The 24,180-nt window shown below is 48.2% G+C and overlaps 1 protein-coding gene across 1 annotated transcript in view; it reads left to right on the top strand.

The window, feature by feature from the left end:
* Positions 1 to 23,283, top strand: part of LOC143276181 (cerebellin-3-like) — a 24,782-nt gene extending 1,499 nt beyond the window's left edge. The window contains exons 2-4 of the mRNA XM_076580614.1: positions 8,952 to 9,117; positions 12,801 to 13,030; positions 20,338 to 23,283. Coding sequence (XP_076436729.1) covers positions 8,952 to 9,117; positions 12,801 to 13,030; positions 20,338 to 20,526 — 585 coding nt within the window. The 3' untranslated portion in view covers positions 20,527 to 23,283. The remainder of the gene's footprint in view (positions 1 to 8,951; positions 9,118 to 12,800; positions 13,031 to 20,337) is intronic.
* Positions 23,284 to 24,180: the final 897 nt, after the last annotated feature.

Raw genomic sequence — 24,180 nt, forward strand, 5'->3', positions numbered from 1 at the left:
GCTGTTGTGGCGCTCCACTGTGGCGACAATCTTTCCCTGGGGAGAGCAGCCTGAATTTCACTCAGAGATATTTGTTACAATACAATACAATACAATACAATACAATACAATACAATACAATACAATACAAAAGGTATTTTGCCCATCCTAATTTAACGTACTCTCTTGGCGATTGCAAAATTTCCTGAGGCGTATTAAAAACAACACCACCAAAAAGATTGTGGGTCGGCGGATGTTGCAGAGGTGTGCTGTGTGTGCTGTGTGCAGGAAGAGAGGTGTGCTGTGTGCAGGAAGAGAGGTGTGCTGTGTGCAGGAAGAGAGGTGCGCTGTGTGTGCTGTGTGCAGGAAGAGAGATGTGCTGTGTGTGCTGTGTGCAGGAAGAGAGATGTGCTGTGTGTGCTGTGTGCAGGAAGAGAGGTGTGCTGTGTGCAGGAAGAGAGATGTGCTGTGTGTGCTGTGTGCAGGAAGAGAGGTGTGCTGTGTGTGCTGTGTGCAGGAAGAGAGGTGTGCTGTGTGCAGAAAGAGAGATGTGCTGTGTGCAGGAAGAGAGATGTGCTGTGTGCAGAAAGAGAGGTGTGCAGGAAGAGAGGTCTGCTGTGTGTGTGCTGTGTGCAGGAAGAGAGGTCTGCTGTGTGTGCTGTGTGCAGGAAGAGAGATGTGTTGTGTGCGCTGTGTGCAGGAAGAGAGGTGTGTTGTGTGCGCTGTGTGCAGGAAGAGAGGTCTGCTGTGTGTGTGCTGTGTGCAGGAAGAGAGGTCTGCTGTGTGTGCTGTGTGCAGGAAGAGAGATGTTTTGTGTGCGCTGTGTGCAGGAAGAGAGGTGTGTTGTGTGTGCTGTGTGTGCTGTGTGCAGAAAGAGAGGCGTGCTGTGTTCTATGTACAGGAAGAGAGGTGTGTTGTGTTCTATGTACAGGAAGAGAGGTGTGTTGTATGTGCTGTGTGCAGAAAGAGGGATGTGCTGTGTGCAGGAAGAGAGTTGTGCTGTGTGTGCTGTGTGCAGGAAGAGAGGTGTGCTGTGTGCAGGAAGAGAGGTGTGCTGTGTGTGTTGTGTGCAGGAAGAGAGGTGTGCTGTGTGCAGGAAGAGAGGTGTGCTGTGTGTGCTGTGTGCAGGAAGAGAGGTGTGCTGTGTGTGCTGTGTGCAGGAAGAGAGGTGTTTTGTGCGCGCTGTGTGCAGGAAGAGAGGTCTGCTGTGTTCTATGTACAGGAAGAGAGGTGTGTTGTGTGTGCTGTGTGCAGGAAGAGAGATGTGCTGTGTGCAGAAAGAGAGATGTGATGTGTGCAGGAAGAGAGGTGTTTTGTGTGTGCTGTGTGCAGGAAGAGAGGTCTGCTGTGTGTGCTGTGTGCAGGAAGAGAGATGTTTTGTGTGCGCTGTGTGCAGGAAGAGAGGTGTGTTGTGTGTGCTGTGTGTGCTACGTGCAGAAAGAGAGGTGTGTTGTGTTCTATGTACAGGAAGAGAGGTGTGTTGTGTGTGCTGTGTGCAGAAAGAGAGGTGTGTTGTGTTCTATGTACAGGAAGAGAGGTGTGCTGTGTTCCATGTACAGAAAGAGAGGTGTGTTGTGTGTGCTGTGTGCAGGAAGAGATGTCTGCTGTGTGTGCTGTGTGCAGGAAGAGAGGTGTGTTGTGTTCTATGTACAGGAAGAGAGGTGTGTTGTGTTCTATGTACAGGAAGAGAGGTGTGCTGTGTTCCATGTACAGGAAGAGAGGTGTGTTGTGTGTGCTGTGTGCAGGAAGAGAGGTGGTGCTGTGTGTGCTGTGTGCAGGAAGAGAGGTGTGTTGTGTTCTATGTACAGGAAGAGAGGTGTGTTGTGTTCTATGTACAGGAAGAGAGGTGTGCTGTGTTCTATGTACAGGAAGAGAGGTGTGTTGTGTGTGCTGTGTGCAGAAAGAGAGATGTGCTGTGTGCAGGAAGAGAGGTGTGTTGTGTGTGCTGAGTGCAGGAAGAGAGGTGTGCTGTGTGCAGGAAGAGAGGTGTGCTGTGTGTGCTGAGTGCAGGAAGAGAGGTGTCTGTGTGTGTTGTGAGCAGGAAGAGAGGTGTGCTCTGTGTGCTGTGTGCAGAAAGAGAGATGTGCTGTGTGCAGGAAGAGAGGTGTGCTGTGTGTGTTGTGTGCAGGAAGAGAGGTGTGCTGTGTGCAGGAAGAGAGGTGTGCTGTGTGTGCTGAGTGCAGGAAGAGAGGTGTCTGTGTGTGTTGTGAGCAGGAAGAGAGGTGTGCTCTGTGTGCTGTGTGCAGAAAGAGAGATGTGCTGTGTGCAGGAAGAGAGGTGTGCTGTGTGTGTTGTGTGCAGGAAGAGAGGTGTGCTGTGTGCAGGAAGAGAGGTGTGCTGTGTGTGCTGTGTGCAGGAAGAGAGGTGTGCTGTGTGTGCTACGTGCAGGAAGAGAGGCGTGCTGTGTGTGCTGTGTGCAGGAAGAGAGGCGTGCTGTGTGTGCTGTGTGCAGGGGGTGAGGTGTGCTGTGTTCCATGTACAGGAAGAGAGGTTTGTTGTGTGTGCTACGTGCAGGAAGAGAGGCGTGCTGTGTTCTATGTACAGGGAGAGAGGTGTGTTTTGTGTGCTGTGTGCGGGAAGAGAGGTGTGCTGTGTGTGCTGTGTGTGTTGTGTGCAGGAAGAGAGGTGTGTTGTGTGTGCTGTGTGCGGGAAGAGAGGTGTGCTGTGTGTGTTGTGTGCAGGAAGAGAAGTGTGTTGTGTGTGTTGTGTGCAGGAAGAGAGGTGTGCTGTGTGCGGGAAGAGAGGTGTGCTGAGTGTGCTGTGTGGTTGTGTGCAGGAAGAGAGGTGTGCTGTGTGTGTTGTGTGCAGGAAGAGAGGTGTGTTGTGTGTGCTGTGTGCGGGAAGAGAGGTGTGCTGTGTGCAAGAAGAGAGGTGTGTTGTGTGTGTTGTGTGCAGGAAGAGAAGTATGCTGTGTGTGCTGTGTGCGGGAAGAGAAGTGTGCTGTGTGCAGGAAGAGAGGTGTGCTGTGTGTGTTGTGTGCAGGAAGAGAGATGTGCTGTGTGTACTGTGTAGGTGTGTTTTGTGTGTTGTGTGTGCTGTGTGGAGGAAGACAGGCGTGCTGTGTGTGCTGTGTGCAGAAAGACAGGTCTGCTGGGTGTTGTTTGCAGGAAGAGAGGTGTGTTGTGTGTGCTGTGTGCGGGAAGTGAGGTGTGTTGTGTGTGCTGTGTGCAGGAAGAGAGGTGTGCTGTGCTCTATGTACAGGAAGAGAGAGAGGTGTGCTATGTTCTATGTTCAGGAAGAGAGAGAGGTGTGCTAGGTTCTATATGCAGGAAGAGAGGTGTGCTGTGCTCTATGTACAGGAAAAGAGGTGTGTTGTGTGTGCTGTGTGCAGGAACAGAGGCGTGCTGTGTTCTATGTACAGGAAGAGAGAGAGGTGTGCTATGGTCTATGTGCAGGAATAGAGAGGGGCGTACTGTGTTCTATGTACAGGAAGAGAGGCGTGCTGTGTTCTATGTACAGGAAGAGAGAGAGACGTGCTGTGTTCTATGTACAGGAAGAGAGAGAGGCGTGCTGTGTTCTATGTACAGGAAGAGAGAGAGGCGTGCTGTGTTCTATGTACAGGAAGAGAGGTGTGCTGTGTGCAGGGAGAGAGGCGTGTTGGGTGCAGGCAGAGATGTGTGTTGTGTGCAGGAAGAGAGGTGTGCTATGTACAGGAAGAGAGGCGTGCTGTGTTCTATGTACAAGAAGAGAGGTGTGTTGTGTGTGCTGTGTGCAGGAAGAGATGTCTGCTGTGTGTGCTGTGTGCAGGAAGAGAGGTGTGTTGTGTTCTATGTACAGGAAGAGAGGTGTGTTGTGTTCTATGTACAGGAAGAGAGGTGTGCTGTGTTCCATGTACAGGAAGAGAGGTGTGTTGTGTGTGCTGTGTGCAGGAAGAGAGGTGGTGCTGTGTGTGCTGTGTGCAGGAAGAGAGGTGTGTTGTGTTCTATGTACAGGAAGAGAGGTGTGTTGTGTTCTATGTACAGGAAGAGAGGTGTGCTGTGTTCTATGTACAGGAAGAGAGGTGTGTTGTGTGTGCTGTGTGCAGAAAGAGAGATGTGCTGTGTGCAGGAAGAGAGGTGTGTTGTGTGTGCTGAGTGCAGGAAGAGAGGTGTGCTGTGTGCAGGAAGAGAGGTGTGCTGTGTGTGCTGAGTGCAGGAAGAGAGGTGTCTGTGTGTGTTGTGAGCAGGAAGAGAGGTGTGCTCTGTGTGCTGTGTGCAGAAAGAGAGATGTGCTGTGTGCAGGAAGAGAGGTGTGCTGTGTGTGTTGTGTGCAGGAAGAGAGGTGTGCTGTGTGCAGGAAGAGAGGTGTGCTGTGTGTGCTGAGTGCAGGAAGAGAGGTGTCTGTGTGTGTTGTGAGCAGGAAGAGAGGTGTGCTCTGTGTGCTGTGTGCAGAAAGAGAGATGTGCTGTGTGCAGGAAGAGAGGTGTGCTGTGTGTGTTGTGTGCAGGAAGAGAGGTGTGCTGTGTGCAGGAAGAGAGGTGTGCTGTGTGTGCTGTGTGCAGGAAGAGAGGTGTGCTGTGTGTGCTACGTGCAGGAAGAGAGGCGTGCTGTGTGTGCTGTGTGCAGGAAGAGAGGCGTGCTGTGTGTGCTGTGTGCAGGGGGTGAGGTGTGCTGTGTTCCATGTACAGGAAGAGAGGTTTGTTGTGTGTGCTACGTGCAGGAAGAGAGGCGTGCTGTGTTCTATGTACAGGGAGAGAGGTGTGTTTTGTGTGCTGTGTGCGGGAAGAGAGGTGTGCTGTGTGTGCTGTGTGTGTTGTGTGCAGGAAGAGAGGTGTGTTGTGTGTGCTGTGTGCGGGAAGAGAGGTGTGCTGTGTGTGTTGTGTGCAGGAAGAGAAGTGTGTTGTGTGTGTTGTGTGCAGGAAGAGAGGTGTGCTGTGTGCGGGAAGAGAGGTGTGCTGAGTGTGCTGTGTGGTTGTGTGCAGGAAGAGAGGTGTGCTGTGTGTGTTGTGTGCAGGAAGAGAGGTGTGTTGTGTGTGCTGTGTGCGGGAAGAGAGGTGTGCTGTGTGCAAGAAGAGAGGTGTGTTGTGTGTGTTGTGTGCAGGAAGAGAAGTATGCTGTGTGTGCTGTGTGCGGGAAGAGAAGTGTGCTGTGTGCAGGAAGAGAGGTGTGCTGTGTGTGTTGTGTGCAGGAAGAGAGATGTGCTGTGTGTACTGTGTAGGTGTGTTTTGTGTGTTGTGTGTGCTGTGTGGAGGAAGACAGGCGTGCTGTGTGTGCTGTGTGCAGAAAGACAGGTCTGCTGGGTGTTGTTTGCAGGAAGAGAGGTGTGTTGTGTGTGCTGTGTGCGGGAAGTGAGGTGTGTTGTGTGTGCTGTGTGCAGGAAGAGAGGTGTGCTGTGCTCTATGTACAGGAAGAGAGAGAGGTGTGCTATGTTCTATGTTCAGGAAGAGAGAGAGGTGTGCTAGGTTCTATATGCAGGAAGAGAGGTGTGCTGTGCTCTATGTACAGGAAAAGAGGTGTGTTGTGTGTGCTGTGTGCAGGAACAGAGGCGTGCTGTGTTCTATGTACAGGAAGAGAGAGAGGTGTGCTATGGTCTATGTGCAGGAATAGAGAGGGGCGTACTGTGTTCTATGTACAGGAAGAGAGGCGTGCTGTGTTCTATGTACAGGAAGAGAGAGAGACGTGCTGTGTTCTATGTACAGGAAGAGAGAGAGGCGTGCTGTGTTCTATGTACAGGAAGAGAGAGAGGCGTGCTGTGTTCTATGTACAGGAAGAGAGGTGTGCTGTGTGCAGGGAGAGAGGCGTGTTGGGTGCAGGCAGAGATGTGTGTTGTGTGCAGGAAGAGAGGTGTGCTGTGTGTGCTGTGTGCAGGAAGAGAGGTGTGCTGTGTGCAGAAAGAGAGATGTGCTGTGTGCAGGAAGAGAGATGTGCTGTGTGCAGAAAGAGAGGTGTGCAGGAAGAGAGGTCTGCTGTGTGTGTGCTGTGTGCAGGAAGAGAGGTCTGCTGTGTGTGCTGTGTGCAGGAAGAGAGATGTGTTGTGTGCGCTGTGTGCAGGAAGAGAGGTGTGTTGTGTGCGCTGTGTGCAGGAAGAGAGGTCTGCTGTGTGTGTGCTGTGTGCAGGAAGAGAGGTCTGCTGTGTGTGCTGTGTGCAGGAAGAGAGATGTTTTGTGTGCGCTGTGTGCAGGAAGAGAGGTGTGTTGTGTGTGCTGTGTGTGCTGTGTGCAGAAAGAGAGGCGTGCTGTGTTCTATGTACAGGAAGAGAGGTGTGTTGTGTTCTATGTACAGGAAGAGAGGTGTGTTGTATGTGCTGTGTGCAGAAAGAGAGATGTGCTGTGTGCAGGAAGAGAGTTGTGCTGTGTGTGCTGTGTGCAGGAAGAGAGGTGTGCTGTGTGCAGGAAGAGAGGTGTGCTGTGTGTGTTGTGTGCAGGAAGAGAGGTGTGCTGTGTGCAGGAAGAGAGGTGTGCTGTGTGTGCTGTGTGCAGGAAGAGAGGTGTGCTGTGTGTGCTGTGTGCAGGAAGAGAGGTGTTTTGTGCGCGCTGTGTGCAGGAAGAGAGGTCTGCTGTGTTCTATGTACAGGAAGAGAGGTGTGTTGTGTGTGCTGTGTGCAGGAAGAGAGATGTGCTGTGTGCAGAAAGAGAGATGTGATGTGTGCAGGAAGAGAGGTGTTTTGTGTGTGCTGTGTGCAGGAAGAGAGGTGTGCTGTGTGTGCTGTGTGCAGGAAGAGAGATGTTTTGTGTGCGCTGTGTGCAGGAAGAGAGGTGTGTTGTGTGTGCTGTGTGTGCTACGTGCAGAAAGAGAGGTGTGTTGTGTTCTATGTACAGGAAGAGAGGTGTGTTATGTGTGCTGTGTGCAGAAAGAGAGGTGTGTTGTGTTCTATGTACAGGAAGAGAGGTGTGCTGTGTTCCATGTACAGAAAGAGAGGTGTGTTGTGTGTGCTGTGTGCAGGAAGAGATGTCTGCTGTGTGTGCTGTGTGCAGGAAGAGAGGTGTGTTGTGTTCTATGTACAGGAAGAGAGGTGTGTTGTGTTCTATGTACAGGAAGAGAGGTGTGCTGTGTTCCATGTACAGGAAGAGAGGTGTGCTGTGTGTGCTGTGTGCAGGAAGAGAGGTGTGCTGTGTGTGCTACGTGCAGGAAGAGAGGCGTGCTGTGTGTGCTGTGTGCAGGAAGAGAGGCGTGCTGTGTGTGCTGTGTGCAGGGGGTGAGGTGTGCTGTGTTCCATGTACAGGAAGAGAGGTTTGTTGTGTGTGCTACGTGCAGGAAGAGAGGCGTGCTGTGTTCTATGTACAGGGAGAGAGGTGTGTTTTGTGTGCTGTGTGCGGGAAGAGAGGTGTGCTGTGTGTGCTGTGTGTGTTGTGTGCAGGAAGAGAGGTGTGTTGTGTGTGCTGTGTGCGGGAAGAGAGGTGTGCTGTGTGTGTTGTGTGCAGGAAGAGAGGTGTGCTGTGTGCGGGAAGAGAGGTGTGCTGAGTGTGCTGTGTGGTTGTGTGCAGGAAGAGAGGTGTGCTGTGTGTGGGAAGAGAGGTGTGCTGTGTGTGTTGTGTGCAGGAAGAGAGGTGTGTTGTGTGTGCTGTGTGCGGGAAGAGAGGTGTTCTGTGTGCGGGAAGAGAGGTGTGCTGAGTGTGCTGTGTGGTTGTGTGCAGGAAGAGAGGTGTGCTGTGTGTGTTGTGTGCAGGAAGAGAGGTGTTCTGTGTGTGTTGTGTGCAAGAAGAGAGGTGTGTTGTGTGCAGGAAGAGAAGTATGCTGTGTGTGCTGTGTGCGGGAAGAGAAGTGTGCTGTGTGCAGGAAGAGAGGTGTGCTGTGTGTGTTGTGTGCAGGAAGAGAGATGTGCTGTGTGTACTGTGTAGGTGTGTTTTGTGTGTTGTGTGTGCTGTGTGGAGGAAGACAGGCGTGCTGTGTGTGCTGTGTGCAGAAAGACAGGTCTGCTGGGTGTTGTTTGCAGGAAGAGAGGTGTGTTGTGTGTGCTGTGTGCGGGAAGTGAGGTGTGTTGTGTGTGCTGTGTGCAGGAAGAGAGGTGTGCTGTGCTCTATGTACAGGAAGAGAGAGAGGAGTACTATGTTCTATGTGCAGGAAGAGAGAGAGGTGTGCTAGGTTCTATATGCAGGAAGAGAGGTGTGCTGTGCTCTATGTACAGGAAAAGAGGTGTGTTGTGTGTGCTGTGTGCAGGAACAGAGGCGTGCTGTGTTCTATGTACAGGAAGAGAGAGAGAGGTGTGCTATGGTCTATGTGCAGGAATAGAGAGGGGCGTACTGTGTTCTATGTACAGGAAGAGAGGCGTGCTGTGTTCTATGTACAGGAAGAGAGAGAGGTGTGCTGTGTTCTATGTACAGGAAGAGAGAGAGACGTGCTGTGTTCTATGTACAGGAAGAGAGAGAGGCGTGCTGTGTTCTATGTACAGGAAGAGAGAGAGGCGTGCTGTGTTCTATGTACAGGAAGAGAGAGAGGCGTGCTGTGTTCTATGTACAGGAAGAGAGGTGTGCTGTGTGCAGGGAGAGAGGCGTGTTGTGTGCAGGAAGAGAGGTGTGCTGTGTGCAGGAAGAGAGGTGTGCTGTGTGCAGGTAGAGAGGTGTGCTGTGTGCAGGGAGAGGCAGGTGTGTTGTGTGTTGTCTACAGGAAGAGAGGTGTGCTGTGTGCAGGTAGAGAGGTGTGCTGTGTGCAGGGAGAGAGGTGTGCAGTGTGCAGGGAGGTGAAGAGAGGTGTGCTGTATGCAGGGAGAGAGGCGTGCTGTGTGCAGGGAGGGAGGTGTGCTGTGTGCAGGGAGGGAGGTGTGCTGTGTGCAGGGAGGGAGGTGTGCTGTGTGCAGGGAGGGAGGTGTGCTGTGTGCAGGGAGAGAGGTGTGCTGTGTGCAGGGAGAGAGGTGTGCTGTGTGCAGGGAGGGAGGTGTGCTGTGTGCAGGGAGGGAGGTGTGCTGTGTGCAGGGAGAGAGGTGAAGAGAGGTGTGCTGTGTGCAGGGAGAGAGGTGAAGAGAGGTGTGCTGTGTGCAGGGAGAGAGGTGAAGAGAGGTGTGCTGTGTGCAGGGAGAGAGGTGTGCTGTGTGCAGGGAGGGAGGTGTGCTGTGTGCAGGGACAGAGGCAGACCAGGTCCAACCTGGCAGCGGACCCTGGCTGTGCCGGCAGACAGGAGGTGGACAGACTGACGTCACAGCTGCTGCAGCAGACAGACCTGCTGAACAGGCTTCAGGACAGGCTGCACGTGCTGGAGACGTCCCTCCACACCGACACCCCACCAGGTGTGCTGGGCTCTCCTCCCCATCCGCCTTTTCCACCACCTCTCTCTCTCTTTAATTCTTGTTTTCACTTTCCCTCTTCACTATATTGTTTATACATCTAATATTGTATAAATGCTTATCACTGTATATGATTATGTTATGTGCATGTATTTGCTGTCGTGAATGATTTGCTTTCATTTTTACGTATATTCTCAAATCATTCTTTCACTTTTTGCCCAAAGGGCCTGATTTATTGAAAAATAAAACAGTAGAAAACCCTTCTTGTGACTGGCCTTCTGTATGTCCTGGCCTGTGCACAGATCTTTTCTGTCCTCTCACCTGCATACTCAGTCTTTAATTCAGTAAATCAGTAATTCTTTTGTACCGCCCCTTTTATATACCACTCGGGTTAACACGGCTACAAAAGTGACGTCGCCGACAGGATATTGATCCATCCCGGGATTGATCCAAATAATTCCTTTTAATGTTTTAATTTTTTAATCCTCTTATCCAAAATTTAATCATATATAAACAACCCCCTTCCACCTCAGCCTACTCCATTACATATTTGGCGCTGTGAGCTAGGATCGTACAGGGACAAGAGGTTGTATTATCAGTCACATCGGGTTTGTTTCACATAGGAGAAGAGAGAAGACAGTGCAGCAGGTACTTGAAGTCCACGGAAAAGAAACATCGCCCCATCAACATGGCCCAACCATCAGACTTCCTGTCCAAACTCCCGACGCTATCTGGAGAGGAAACCGGCAGGGAAGTTGATGACTTCATCTGGGAGGACAGACTGATCCTCCATCTGCAGCCCCTGAATGACGCGGCGGCCTCTCTCTGGCTGATCTCAGCCCTTGCCGGCCGAGCTTGCCAGCAGACTGTGAGGTTGCCAGTGACCAACGTGGACGCCCCAGCCAAGATCCTTTGCATCATTGAAGACAACTGAGGTGAGCAGCGAGACGCCACAGTCCTAGCCACTGCCTTCTTCAACAGGCAGCATCAGCCAAAGGAGACGGTAACCGGCTACGTATCTCATCTTCAGTACCTGTGGACCAAAGTCAACAAGGCTGAAGATGGGATGATGCAAGTGCCAGCAGCCATCCTTGGCGACTCAGGCACGATGTCAGGCGCTACATCCGAGACCACCCTGACACCACCATCAAGGCGGCGAAGAAGGAGGCCCAGCGATGTGTACGGAAGGACAGCGACACCTACAACACTTGCCCCGGCGTAGACAACACCACTGTTGCCTGCCTACAGTCTTAGCTGGCCACACTCGCAGCTGAAAATACCAGCATGCGGAGACAACAGCAGCAGCCCCACATGCCAGCACACCGCCCACATCCTCCAGGTGCAGCCCTCCATTCTCGCTGCTGTGCTGCTGATCGGGGTTCAGACCCTCCACCCTGTGTCTCGTGAGAGAGGTCCGGTCACACAGAGCAACAGTGTCGCCACAAGCGGCGTTACCTGAGGGCCAGGCAATAGAAGGCTGACCACCCAGTCTACAAACTGTGTTGCTACCAAACACACTGGGCAACCCGGGCTGACGCCAACTACTCCAGCTCCAAACCAGTGACGCAGGAGACGCCGAGGCAGACGGAGGCGCCACAGCACCACACCTGATGCTGTGGTCCCACAGGTGCTCCCACCTGTACTCAGCCCCACACAGCAGAGAGGCAGCCAACGACCACCATCTGTTGTCACACCAACTGACCTGTCCCCACTGCACCACCAGGACAAGGTGTCACACTCTGACACAGACGCTGACACTGACAGTAGGGTGTGGCTGATCAGGCCCATGCAAAGACCCAGGACATCAACCCTGCAGGCAGCACCAGAGCCGCCTCCATTACCAGCTCATACACAAAGAAAGTCCCTATGACTGACCTCCAGAACTGTAAACTCTGTTATGTAGGACTGGAGAAATATTTTACAGCCAGAACAGTGAGACATTTCAGCAAAAACAGTCATGATGCCAATACCCATGTTTTATTTTTCATTCTTGCTGAACTGAAGAGATGCTGATTATGGGTGGGGTTTTTTTCATGTCATTCCTGTTCATGCTGCAATTTCACATATTTCTGCAAAAATCATGTTTTAAGTTTCTTTTGTTGTTTTTATTCTTGCTTAACCTGTGATCTATCTTGTCACACGGTCAAAGCAATGCAAAGTATGTCTCTGAACATGCTACAATAATTCATGTTATGATGTATATGCTGTTATACATGTATGCTACTCTACATGTATACATATCTGACAGTGTTGTTACCTAGACTGATGGGCACAAAAATGAATGCTTTCAAACTTCATATTTCATTAACCTTTTTGGGACCCCTTCTGTATATACAACTCTTCAAAGTTAAGTTAGGATGCATTGGACTAAGTTCAAACTCTTAACTTAACCTGATTATGGAGTAGGGTATTGTTCCTAAGAATGTCACGGTCACTCCAAATTTCACTCTGCTGTCAGTTATCAGCAAAATTATCTCCCTTTAACTGCTCAATAATTCTTGTTTGCTCAACTAAGTCTACTCAAAAGAATCACCTTTAATTAACCATTGCGAACGGTGGATTTCAAAAGATGGGGGGAGATGTAGCCAAGTGCTCAGCTGGCTACTAACCATAGTTCAACTCACTGCACATGCCATAAAGCGGATGACAGTTTTACTGCAGTGATGGTGTCCAACCATTGACTTGAGGTAATTCGTGTGTGGCATAATGATATTCAAAATCAAATTTGAAAAGAAAGCTGTTAGGTGTTCAACGTTGTCGTCCACACAGCTGTGTGCAGGGAGAAGTGTGCTGTGTAAAATAAGTTCAGTTCAGTTCAGTAGCTCAAGGAGGCGTCACTGCGTTCGGACAAATCCATATACGCTACACCACATCTGCCAAGCAGATGCCTGACCAGCAGCATAACCCAACGCGCTTAGTCAGGGGCCTTGAGAAAAAAAAGAGATAAGCTTACATAAATAAATAGATAAATAAATAAATAATAATTATGATATAAAAAAGGTAGTAGTAATGAAAATAATAATAAAATAATAATAATAATAGATAAATAAATAAATAAGACAACAATGATGATAAATAAGCAAATGAATGTAAAACATGAAGACACACATTCACATATACACCCACACATGCATAACAGATATGCACCAAACACGCAGTTTCACATATATGAAAGCACAGTCAAATACATATAAACGTACATGAGCTCCAACACACACACACACACACACACACATTACCCTGCACCTTCTCTACCCCCCTCCTCCACACACTCATTTCTAGTCTATGTGTAAAATAAAACAATAGAAAACCCTTTTGATGACTGGGCTTCTCTATATGTCTCTGGCCTGTGCACGGATCTTTTCCATCCTTTCACCTGCATACCCTTTAATTCAGTAAATCAGTAATTCTTTTGTACCACCCCTTTTATATACCACCCGGGTTACCATGGCTACAAAAATGACGTCGCTGACAGGACGCTGATCCATCCCAGGATTAATCCAAAAATAAACTCTTTCAATGTTTTAAATTGCTTAATCCTTTTATCAAAATTCAAAATAAATTGAAATAACCCGCGACCACTCGGTCACTCAGTTTATTACACTAAAAAACAACAAGAAAAAACAACATATTGTGCTTATTGCTTTACCTTGTAAACCAAACAGTGTTGGGTTGTTGTTCCTCAGGTCCAGTTGCCTTCCACGTGGACTTCGGCCACCTGCCCTACCACAACGTGACGGTGCTGTCCAACAGCAGCTGTAAGTTTGACCGGGTGCTGATCAACGAGGGGGGCGGCTATGACCCCAGCACCGGGCAGTTCACAGCGCCCCAGGCCGGCCTGTACTCCTTCAGCCTGCACGTTGTGGGCGGGGACCATGACGGCTTCACCAACCTGGCCCTCCAAACTGGCAATCAGGTTCCTCCCCCTCTCCTCTCTCTCCTTACTATATATATATATATATATATATATATATATATATATATATAATCTTGTTTTTTCTTCTTTTTTATATGGATACGTAAATAGTGCCTGTCATTGGTCAGAGACCAAGCTCCAGGTGCTTCACAAGTCACACGGGATCGATTACATGATAGGATGCTTGCCAGGGTACAGCTGACTGACAGCTGCCTTAAAGCAATCATCATTAAAAAATTGGTTTCCTGTGTCATTCCGTCAGGCTTCAGTTACACACACACACACACACACACACACACACACACACACACACACACACACGCATGCACGCACGCACGCATGCACACGTGTACACACACACGCCGTGTACTCAGGAAAACTGCAAGTTCGCAAGTGGTCCTCAGCTTTTTGTGATCTCTGTAGTAATAGACTGGTGTTCACTGGTACCTGTCCTGTGTCCCCACAGACTGGTGTTCTCTGGTACCTGTCCTGTGTCCCTACAGACTGGTGTTCATTGATACCTGTCCTGTGTCCCTACAGACTGGTGTTCTCTGATACCTGTCCTGTGTCCCTACAGACTGGTGTTCTCTGATATCTGTCCTGTGTCCCTACAGACTGGTGTTCACTGGTACCTGTCCTGTGTCCCTACAGACTGGTGTTCTCTGATATCTGTCCTGTGTCCCTACAGACTGGTGTTCACTGGTACCTGTCCTGTGTCCCTACAGACTGGTGTTCTCTGGTACCTGCCTTGTCTCCTTATAGACTGGTGTTCTCTGATACCTACCCTGTGTCCCTACAGACTGGTGTTCATTGATACCTGTCCTGTGTCCCTACAGACTGGTGTTCACTGATACCTGTCCTGTGTCCCTACAGACTGGTGTTCACTGATACCTGTCCTGTGTCCCTACAGACTGATGTTCACTGGTACCTGTCCTGTGTCCCTACATACTGGTGTTCTCTGATACCTGTCCTGTGTCCCCACAGACTGGTGTTCTCTGGTACCTGTCCTGTGTCCCTACAGACTGGTGTTCATTGATACCTGTCCTGTGTCCCTACAGACTGGTGTTCTCTGATACCTGTCCTGTGTCCCCACAGACTGGTGTTCTCTGGTACCTGTCCTGTGTCCCTACAGACTTGTGTTCATTGATACCTGTCCTGTGTTCCTACAGACTGGTGTTCTCTGATACCTGTCCTGTGTCCCTACAGACTGGTGTTCTCTGATACCTGTCCTGTGTCCCTACAGACTGGTGTTCTCTGATACCTGTCCTGTGTCCTTACAGACTGGTGTTCACTGGTACCTGTCCTGTGTCCCTACAGACTGGTGTTCACTGATACCTGTCCTGTGTCCCTACAGACTGGTGTTCATTGATACCTGCCCTGTGTCCCTACAGACTGGTGTTCACTGATACCTGTCCTGTGTCCCTACAGACTGGTGTTCATTGATACCTGTCCTGTGTCCCTACAGACTGGTGTTCATTGATACCTGCCCTGTGTCCCTACAGACTGGTGTTCACTGATACCTGTCCTGTGTCCCTACAGACTGGTGTTCATTGATACCTGCCCTGTGTCCCTACAGACTGGTGTTCATTGATACCTGTCCTGTGTCCCTACACACTGGTGTTCTCTGATACCTGTCCTGTGTCCCTACAGACTGGTGTTCACTGATACCTGTCCTGTGTCCCTACAGACTGGTGTTCTCTGGTACCTGTCCTGTGTCCCTACAGACTGGTGTTCTCTGATACCTGTCCTGTGTTCCTACAGACTGGTGTTCACTGGTACCGTCCTGTGTTCCTACAGACTGGTGTTCATTGATACCTGTCCTGTGTCCCTACAGACTGGTGTTCACTGGTACCTGTCCTGTGTCCCTACAGACTGATGTTCACTGGTACCTGTCCTGTGTCCCTACAGACTGGTGTTCTCTGGTACCTGTCCTGTGTCCCTACAGACTGTTTTTCTCTGATACCTGTCCTGTGTTCCTGCAGACATGTGTTCTCTGATACCTGCCCTGTGTCCCTACAGACTGGTGTTCATTGGTACCTGTCCTGTGTCCCCACAGGCTGTTGTTCATTGATACCTGTCCTGTGTTCCTACAGACTGGTGTTCTCTGATACCTGCCCTGTGTCCCTACAGACTGGTGTTCTCTGATACCTGCCCTGTCTCCTTACAGACTGTTGTTCTCTGATACCTGTCCTGTGTTCCTACAGACTGGTGTTCTCTGATACCTGTCCTGTGTTCCTACAGACTGTTGTTCTCTGATACCTGTCCTGTGTTCCTACAGACTGGTGTTCTCTGATACCTGTCCTGTGTTCCTACAGACTGGTGTTCTCTGATACCTGTCCTGTGTCCTTACAGACTGGTGTTCACTGGTACCTGTCCTGTGTCCCTACAGACTGGTGTTCACTGATACCTGTCCTGTGTCCCTACAGACTGGTGTTCATTGATACCTGCCCTGTGTCCCTACAGACTGGTGTTCACTGATACCTGTCCTGTGTCCCTACAGACTGTTGTTCATTGATACCTGTCCTGTGTCCCTACAGACTGGTGTTCATTGATACCTGCCCTGTGTCCCTACAGACTGGTGTTCATTGATACCTGTCCTGTGTCCCTACAGACTGGTGTTCTCTGGTACCTGTCCTGTGTCCCTACAGACTGGTGTTCTCTGATACCTGTCCTGTGTTCCTACAGACTGGTGTTCACTGGTACCGTCCTGTGTTCCTACAGACTGGTGTTCACTGGTACCTGTCCTGTGTCCCTACAGACTGGTGTTCTCTGATACCTGCCCTGTGTCCCTACAGACTGGTGTTCATTGATACCTGCCCTGTGTCCCTACAGACTGGTGTTCTCTGATACCTGTCCTGTGTTCCTACAGACTGTTGTTCTCTGATACCTGTCCTGTGTTCCTACAGACTGGTGTTCTCTGATACCTGTCCTGTGTTCCTACAGACTGGTGTTCTCTGATACCTGTCCTGTGTTCCTACAGACTGGTGTTCTCTGATACCTGTCCTGTGTTCCTACAGACTGGTGTTCTCTGATACCTGTCCTGTGTCCCTACAGACTGGTGTTCTCTGATACCTGCCCTGTCTCCTTACAGACTGTTGTTCTCTGATACCTGTCCTGTGTTCCTGCAGACTGGTGTTCTCTGATACCTGCCCTGTGTCCCTACAGACTGGTGTTCATTGGTACCTGTCCTGTGTCCCCACAGGCTGTTGTTCTCTGATACCTGTCCTGTGTTCCTACAGACTGGTGTTCTCTGATACCTGCCCTGTGTCCCTACAGACTGGTGTTCTCTGATACCTGCCCTGTCTCCTTACAGACTGGTGTTCTCTGATACCTGTCCTGTGTTCCTACAGACTGGTGTTCTCTGATACCTGTCCTGTGTTCCTACAGACTGGTGTTCTCTGATACCTGTCCTGTGTCCCTACAGACTGGTGTTCACTGGTACCTGTCCTGTGTCCCTACAGACTGGTGTTCTCTGGTACCTGCCTTGTCTCCTTATAGACTGGTGTTCTCTGATACCTGCCCTGTGTCCCTACAGACTGGTGTTCACTGATACCTGTCCTGTGTCCCTACAGACTGGTGTTCTCTGATACCTGTCCTGTGTCCCTACAGACTGGTGTTCACTGATACCTGTCCTGTGTCCTTACAGACTGGTGTTCACTGGTACCTGTCCTGTGTCCCTACAGACTGGTGTTCACTGATACCTGTCCTGTGTCCCTACAGACTGGTTTTCATTGATACCTGCCCTGTGTCCCTACAGAGTGGTGTTCACTGATACCTGTCCTTTGTCCCTACAGACTGGTGTTCATTGATACCTGCCCTGTGTCCCTACAGACTGGTGTTCATTGATAGCTGTCCTGTGTCCCTACAAACTGGTGTTCACTGATACCTGTCCTGTGTCCCTACAGACTGGTGTTCATTGATACCTGCCCTGTGTCCCTACAGACTGGTGTTCATTGATACCTGTCCTGTGTCCCTACACACTGGTGTTCTCTGATACCTGTCCTGTGTCCCTACAGACTGGTGTTCTCTGATACCTGTCCTGTGTTCCTACAGACTGGTGTTCTCTGATACCTGTCCTGTGTCCCTACAGACTGGTGTTCACTGATACCTGTCCTGTGTCCCTACAGACTGGTGTTCTCTGGTACCTGCCTTGTCTCCTTATAGACTGGTGTTCTCTGATACCTGCCCTGTGTCCCTACAGACTGGTGTTCATTGATACCTGTCCTGTGTCCCTACAGACTGGTGTTCACTGGTACCTGTCCTGTGTCCCTACAGACTGATGTTCACTGGTACCTGTCCTGTGTCCCTACAGACTGGTGTTCTCTGGTACCTGTCCTGTGTCCCTACAGACTGTTGTTCTCTGATACCTGTCCTGTCTCCTTACAGACTGGTGTTCTCTGATACCTGCCCTGTCTCCTTACAGACTGGTGTTCTGTGATACCTGCCCTGTGTTCCTACAGACTGGTGTTCTCTGGTACCTGTCCTGTGTCCCTACAGACTGGTGTTCTCTGATACCTGCCCTGTGTCCCTACAGACTGGTGTTCTCTGATACCTGCCCTGTCTCCTTACAGACTGTTGTTCTCTGATACCTGTCCTGTGTTCCTGCAGACTGGTGTTCTCTGATACCTGCCCTGTGTCCCTACAGACTGGTGTTCATTGGTACCTGTCCTGTGTCCCCACAGGCTGTTGTTCTCTGATACCTGTCCTGTGTTCCTACAGACTGGTGTTCTCTGATACCTGTCCTGTGTTCCTACAGACTGTTGTTCTCTGATACCTGTCCTGTGTTCCTACAGACTGGTGTTCTCTGATACCTGTCCTGTGTTCCTACAGACTGGTGTTCACTGGTACCTGTCCTGTGTCCCTACAGACTGGTGTTCACTGATACCTGTCCTGTGTCCCTACAGACTGGTGTTCATTGATACCTGCCCTGTGTCCCTACAGACTGGTGTTCACTGATACCTGTCCTGTGTCCCTACAGACTGGTGTTCTTTGATACCTGCCCTGTGTCCCTACAGACTGGTGTTCATTGATACGTGTCCCGTGTTCCTACAGACTGGTGTTCACTGGTACCTGTCCTGTGTTCCTACAGACTGGTGTTCATTGATACCTGTCCTGTGTCCCTACAGACTGGTGTTCACTGGTACCTGTCCTGTGTCCCTACAGACTGATGTTCACTGGTACCTGTCCTGTGTCCCTACAGACTGGTGTTCTCTGGTACCTGTCCTGTGTCCCTACAGACTGTTGTTCTCTGATACCTGCCCTGTCTCCTTACAGACTGGTGTTCTGTGATACCTGCCCTGTGTTCCTACAGACTGGTGTTCTCTGATACCTGCCCTGTGTCCCTACAGACTGGTGTTCTCTGATACCTGCCCTGTGTCCCTACAGACTGGTGTTCTCTGATACCTGCCCTGTCTCCTTACAGACTGTTGTTCTCTGATACCTGTCCTGTGTTCCTGCAGACTGGTGTTCTCTGATACCTGCCCTGTGTCCCTACAGACTGGTGTTCATTGGTACCTGTCCTGTGTCCCCACAGGCTGTTGTTCTCTGATACCTGTCCTGTGTTCCTACAGACTGGTGTTCTCTGATACCTGCCCTGTCTCCTTACAGACTGTTGTTCTCTGATACCTGTCCTGTGTTCCTACAGACTGGTGTTCTCTGATACCTGTCCTGTGTTCCTACAGACTGGTGTTCTCTGATACCTGTCCTGTGTTCCTACAGACTGGTGTTCTCTGATACCTGTCCTGTGTTCCTACAGACTGTTGTTCTGTGATACCTGTCCTGTGTTCCTACAGACTGTTGTTCTCTGATACCTGTCCTGTGTTCCTACAGACTGGTGTTCTCTGATACCTGTCCTGTGTTCCTACAGACTGGTGTTCTCTGATACCTGTCCTGTGTCCTTACAGACTGGTGTTCACTGGTACCTGTCCTGTGTCCCTACAGACTGGTGTTCACTGATACCTGTCCTGTGTCCCTACAGACTGGTGTTCATTGATACCTGCCCTGTGTCCCTACAGACTGGTGTTCACTGATACCTGTCCTGTGTCCCTACAGACTGGTGTTCATTAATACCTGCCCTGTGTCCCTACAGACTGGTGTTCATTGATACCTGTCCTGTGTCCCTACAGACTGGTGTTCACTGATACCTGTCCTGTGTCCCTACAGACTGGTGTTCATTGGTACCTGCCCTGTGTCCCTACAGACTGGTGTTCATTGATACCTGTCCTGTGTCCCTACAGACTGGTGTTCTCTGGTACCTGTCCTGTGTCCCTACAGACTGGTGTTCTCTGATACCTGTCCTGTGTTCCTACAGACTGGTGTTCACTGGTACCTGTCCTGTGTTCCTACAGAGTGGTGTTCATTGATACCTGTCCTGTGTCCCTACAGACTGGTGTTCACTGGTACCTGTCCTGTGTCCCTACAGACTGATGTTCACTGGTACCTGTCCTGTGTCCCTACAGACTGGTGTTCTCTGGTACCTGTCCTGTGTCCCTACAGACTGGTGTTCTCTGATACCTGTCCTGTCTCCTTACAGACTGGTGTTCTCTGATACCTGTCCTGTGTTCCTGCAGACTGGTGTTCTCTGATACCTGCCCTGTGTCCCTACAGACTGGTGTTCATTGGTACCTGTCCTGTGTCCCCACAGGCTGTTGTTCTCTGATACCTGTCCTGTGTTCCTACAGACTGGTGTTCTCTGATACCTGCCCTGTGTCCCTACAGACTGGTGTTCTCTGATACCTGCCCTGTCTCCTTACAGACTGTTGTTCTCTGATACCTGTCCTGTGTTCCTACAGACTGGTGTTCTCTGATACCTGTCCTGTGTTCCTACAGACTGTTGTTCTGTGATACCTGTCCTGTGTTCCTACAGACTGTTGTTCTCTGATACCTGTCCTGTGTTCCTACAGACTGTTGTTCTCTGATACCTGTCCTGTGTTCCTACAGACTGGTGTTCTCTGATACCTGCCCTGTGTTCCTACAGACTGGTGTTCACTGATACCTGTCCTGTGTTCCTACAGACTGGTGTTCTCTGATACCTGCCCTGTCTCCTTACAGACTGTTGTTCTCTGATACCTGCCCTGTGTCCCTACAGACTGGTGTTCTCTGATACCTGTCCTGTGTTCCTACAGACTGTTGTTCTCTGATACCTGCCCTGTGTTCCTGGAGACTGGTGTTCTCTGATACCTGCCGTGTTCCTACAGACTGGTGTTCTCTGATACCTGCCCTGTGTCCCTACAGACTGGTGTTCTCTGATACCTGCCCTGTGTCCCTACAGACTGGTGTTCTCTGATACCTGTCCTGTGTTCCTGCAGACGGTGGCAGTGGCATTCACAGAGGGCCAGCGCATAGACAGCAATGACCAGGGCTCCTGCAGTGCTGTGCTCAGGCTGAAACAAGGCCAGCAGGTCAGGGTGATCCTAGAGTACGGCAACCCCTTGATTTGGGGTTCAAACCTCTCCTCCTTCTCTGGCTTCCTGGTGCAGGCCGACGTGGACCACTGATGGGGAGGACTTCGGCACACATGAAGGAACCCACGGCAACAAGAGATGTCCGTGGAAAATTGTCGTAGTAAAATCCACTCTGATACACGCACGTGTGAGTGTGTGTGTGTGTGTGTTCGTTCGTTCTTTTATTTAATGTCTATCCACAATAGTGATTTTAGACGAATCCATGGAATCCATGTCCTGTATAATGGCTCATTTTCCTGTGCCTCTCTCATGTACTTGCAGTAAACAATATATATATATAGAGAGAGAGACAACTCGCCAACCGGTAAATTTACAACAGAGAGCTAATTAGGCACCGAAATAAACTCTTGATTTATTTCTAATATATTTTTAATAAATAATTATTCATTTCTAACATAAGTTGGTTGTCATATTGGCCTTAAATGTTTCCAGTGGAAACAGATGGAACTGCAGAATTTGTAAATTAATGAGGTCTTCACATTCATAAATGATATGCAAGGGGGTAATTATCAGAAATGCAAGTCACTTTTGAAGTGGATTTTGTTTTTATAGCATCGTCAGGGTCTGTGTGTTAGACTGGTGAGCCCTCTGTCACAATATTGCCCTGCTGCTTTAAAAGGAAAAAAAAAATCATTTTGCGTGAGTGCCACTTGTCCTGTGAAGGGTCAGTCCCTACTGTCAGTTTGTGGACACGGCTCCGTCAGGTTCCCTCCAGTGAAGAACCCACTTGTCATGAACATGGGATAGGAATTTCAATGGCATTGTGAATATCTATTGTTCATGTTTTTGCATGAAGATTTATCCGCTCATTTCCCAAAAGCCCTTCATGAGAAGGCTGGACCCAGGAGAAATTAATCTTTGTACCATGAATGGTCAAAACATGGAAAAACACGAATTTCTGTTATGACTTTCCCTTGTTTTCAAATAAAATCATTTCAGTTCTTGTAATACACATTTAGAAGTGACACAGAATAACACTTGGAAAATGATAGAGAACATTGATTAGATGATTCAGACCCATTGACACAGTCGTAAGTTCTGCTGTAATTATGGAAAAAATATATGTGCCTATATGATAGTACTTCACTACTTTTAATGATGGAATCATAAATGTCTGGTAAATATAAAGTAATAAACAGTCTGTACAGACTTTTATGTAATTTGGATAATTTTCTTTAGATTTCACAAAAACACACAGAGAGAGCAGGGCCTTTAAGTATCAATTTTAGTTGAATGACGTCAGATGCGCTGCTGCAGTGGGGATTCATCTGCTTGCTTCGGAACAGATCATGCATGGTTCAATCCTGCTGGCATGCCTTTTTTTTCCTTTTCTTTTTTTTAATTAATTTTTTTCTTCCAAGCTCATGTCACATTTTTAAAACAGAGCACTTTTCAAAGATTTTTTAAATCTATTTTTTTTCCTCCTTGTGATTCCTTCACTGGATAAAGCACGAAGCACAAGTGAGTCTTGAAGGCTTTGCCACTTGTTCTTTTTTGTTCATTCTAGTTAATTCACTGTCCACTTTAAAATATTTATATGCTGTAAACACGTCAATGGTGTAGTTAGTATCACTGTATGTGTTCTGTCCAGAATTTGTATTTCTTTCCTTTAAATTGTGAACGAGAAAAACGAGGTCATGCATGTCATCTTCTTAACAAACACATCCTACCTTCTAGCAGCTCAGTGGGAAGTGGTTTTTAAAATTTTCTGATTTCGGAACGAATCTCAAACGAAATAAACTCTTAATGATAAGGAAATGCGGCTTAATTCGGGAGACTTAAACCTGTTATTGGTATGACTGTTAAGCTTTTTTTCATACAATGTTTAAGCCAAACTTGGTGTCTGCAAACAAAGTATATTCAGAGAAAATGGCAATGTTAAAGTTTACCACGGACTGACAGACACAGACAACCGAACACCAGGTTACTAGATAGACTCACTTTGTTTACACAAGTTCATGTTCATGTAGAAATTTGTTCATGAGATCACGGTTATACAGGTTTTTAAGGTAACATTATTGTCAAGTTTTTCACAAGTTGGGAACCATTTTTCCTCACCATACATTAAATAGATGAAGCAAGACTATCAAATAATTTTGGAATTATGTGCATGCTTATGTCTCCATTTTTGAAAGTCCTTTTAGACTATAATTTATTCCACTGTTTTGCCAGGTGTTCTGTAGCCTTTTCAATATTTCTTGATGTATGTAATATTATTCCTAAATATTTATACTGTTCAGTGGTTTCTATGGCTTCTGTTCCACATTTCAGAATAATATTTCTGCTTTTGGGTATGATTTCGAAAATCCGACTACTTCTGTTTTGTCTCTTTTGATTTGAATACCCAATTGCTAACAATATGAGTCTAACTGGTTTAGTTTGAGCTGTAGGCCATGTTTAGTTTTTGAAAGCAGTACGAAGTCCAAAGCATATAAAAGACAAGAAATACCTTTATTTCCATACTAACAGTTTATGAATGGGTATCTGGGAATCAGTCAATGATATTAGTTATAAGTATACTGAACAATATGGCTTTGTTGTTTTCCTCTGCGATCATAATTATACTGAAGGGGAGAATCCATTTTCATTACGAGTGCAGACTTTTGTTTTATATCTCTCTCTCTCTGTTTTTTTTTTTTTTAATTGAAGCACCTACTTTGTACGAGTATACACCCTTTTTAAAAAAAAAAAAGTTTTGTGAACATACCAGCAAGCGATATGTTATCAAAATCTTTTTTGAAATCTATGAAACATGCATGTAATCTGTTGCTTTCTTCTATGGTATAATCAACCGGGTTTGTTTTTTGTTGTTTTTTGTGTGTGTTTTTTGTTTGTTTGTTTTTTCACAAATATATGGTTGTAAAACCAGCTTGTTCTTTTGCAAGTATTCAAAATTGTTTGATTCTGAATAGTCATTCAATCTGCTGTTAAGGATAAGACAGAGTAAATTACTCTGTGTGTGTGTGTGTGTGTGTGTGTGTGTGTCTGAAACCTGACTGAATGACATAGGAAACAAACAATGAGAGCCTAAAGGAAGCTATCACTTAGCTCTACCCAGGGAGGCAGCCTGATGTGCTAATTGGGTGTTTGTAATGTACTTTGAGCTTGGTGTCTCAGTCTGACAGGACAGGTGCTATCTTTGTATCAACATCAATTAATCCATCAAACATATAGTGACAAACGTGCCTGTTTCAAGGTGGCCTTTAGACCTATCAATACTCATTCTAAGGTGTAGGGGGAGCTTGGATCAGGTGGGCAACTTAAGTCACAATTTCTTTTATCTATTGAGTCACACACACACACACACACACACACACACACACACACACACACAGAGGTAAGATGTTAAAGATCAAACACACCAACACAATTATACCACAATAAGCATGCATGCACTCTTTTCCTTTACAAACTTGTACACACAAAAAAAGACTAAAATTGGATAATCTGCAGATTTGTTTGGATTTATTTCCAATCCTAGAAGGCAAGTGTGACCGTTTAGAAAGAAACTTCAAGAAACTTATTTCAATAAATATTACCATCAACTCCTCTGTCAACTCCTAAGTACTTTGCATCAGAGTCGGTTCAAACAACAGTTGCAACCAAAATGAAGGGCACAGTCAGGAGTCAACTCACCCTGTCTGGCGGCATTAAGGGTCCCCTCTCCTGAATACATCAATCCTATAG

Source organism: Babylonia areolata, chromosome 31, assembly GCF_041734735.1.
Source record: "Babylonia areolata isolate BAREFJ2019XMU chromosome 31, ASM4173473v1, whole genome shotgun sequence".
Classification (NCBI taxonomy): Eukaryota; Metazoa; Mollusca; class Gastropoda; order Neogastropoda; family Buccinidae; genus Babylonia; species Babylonia areolata.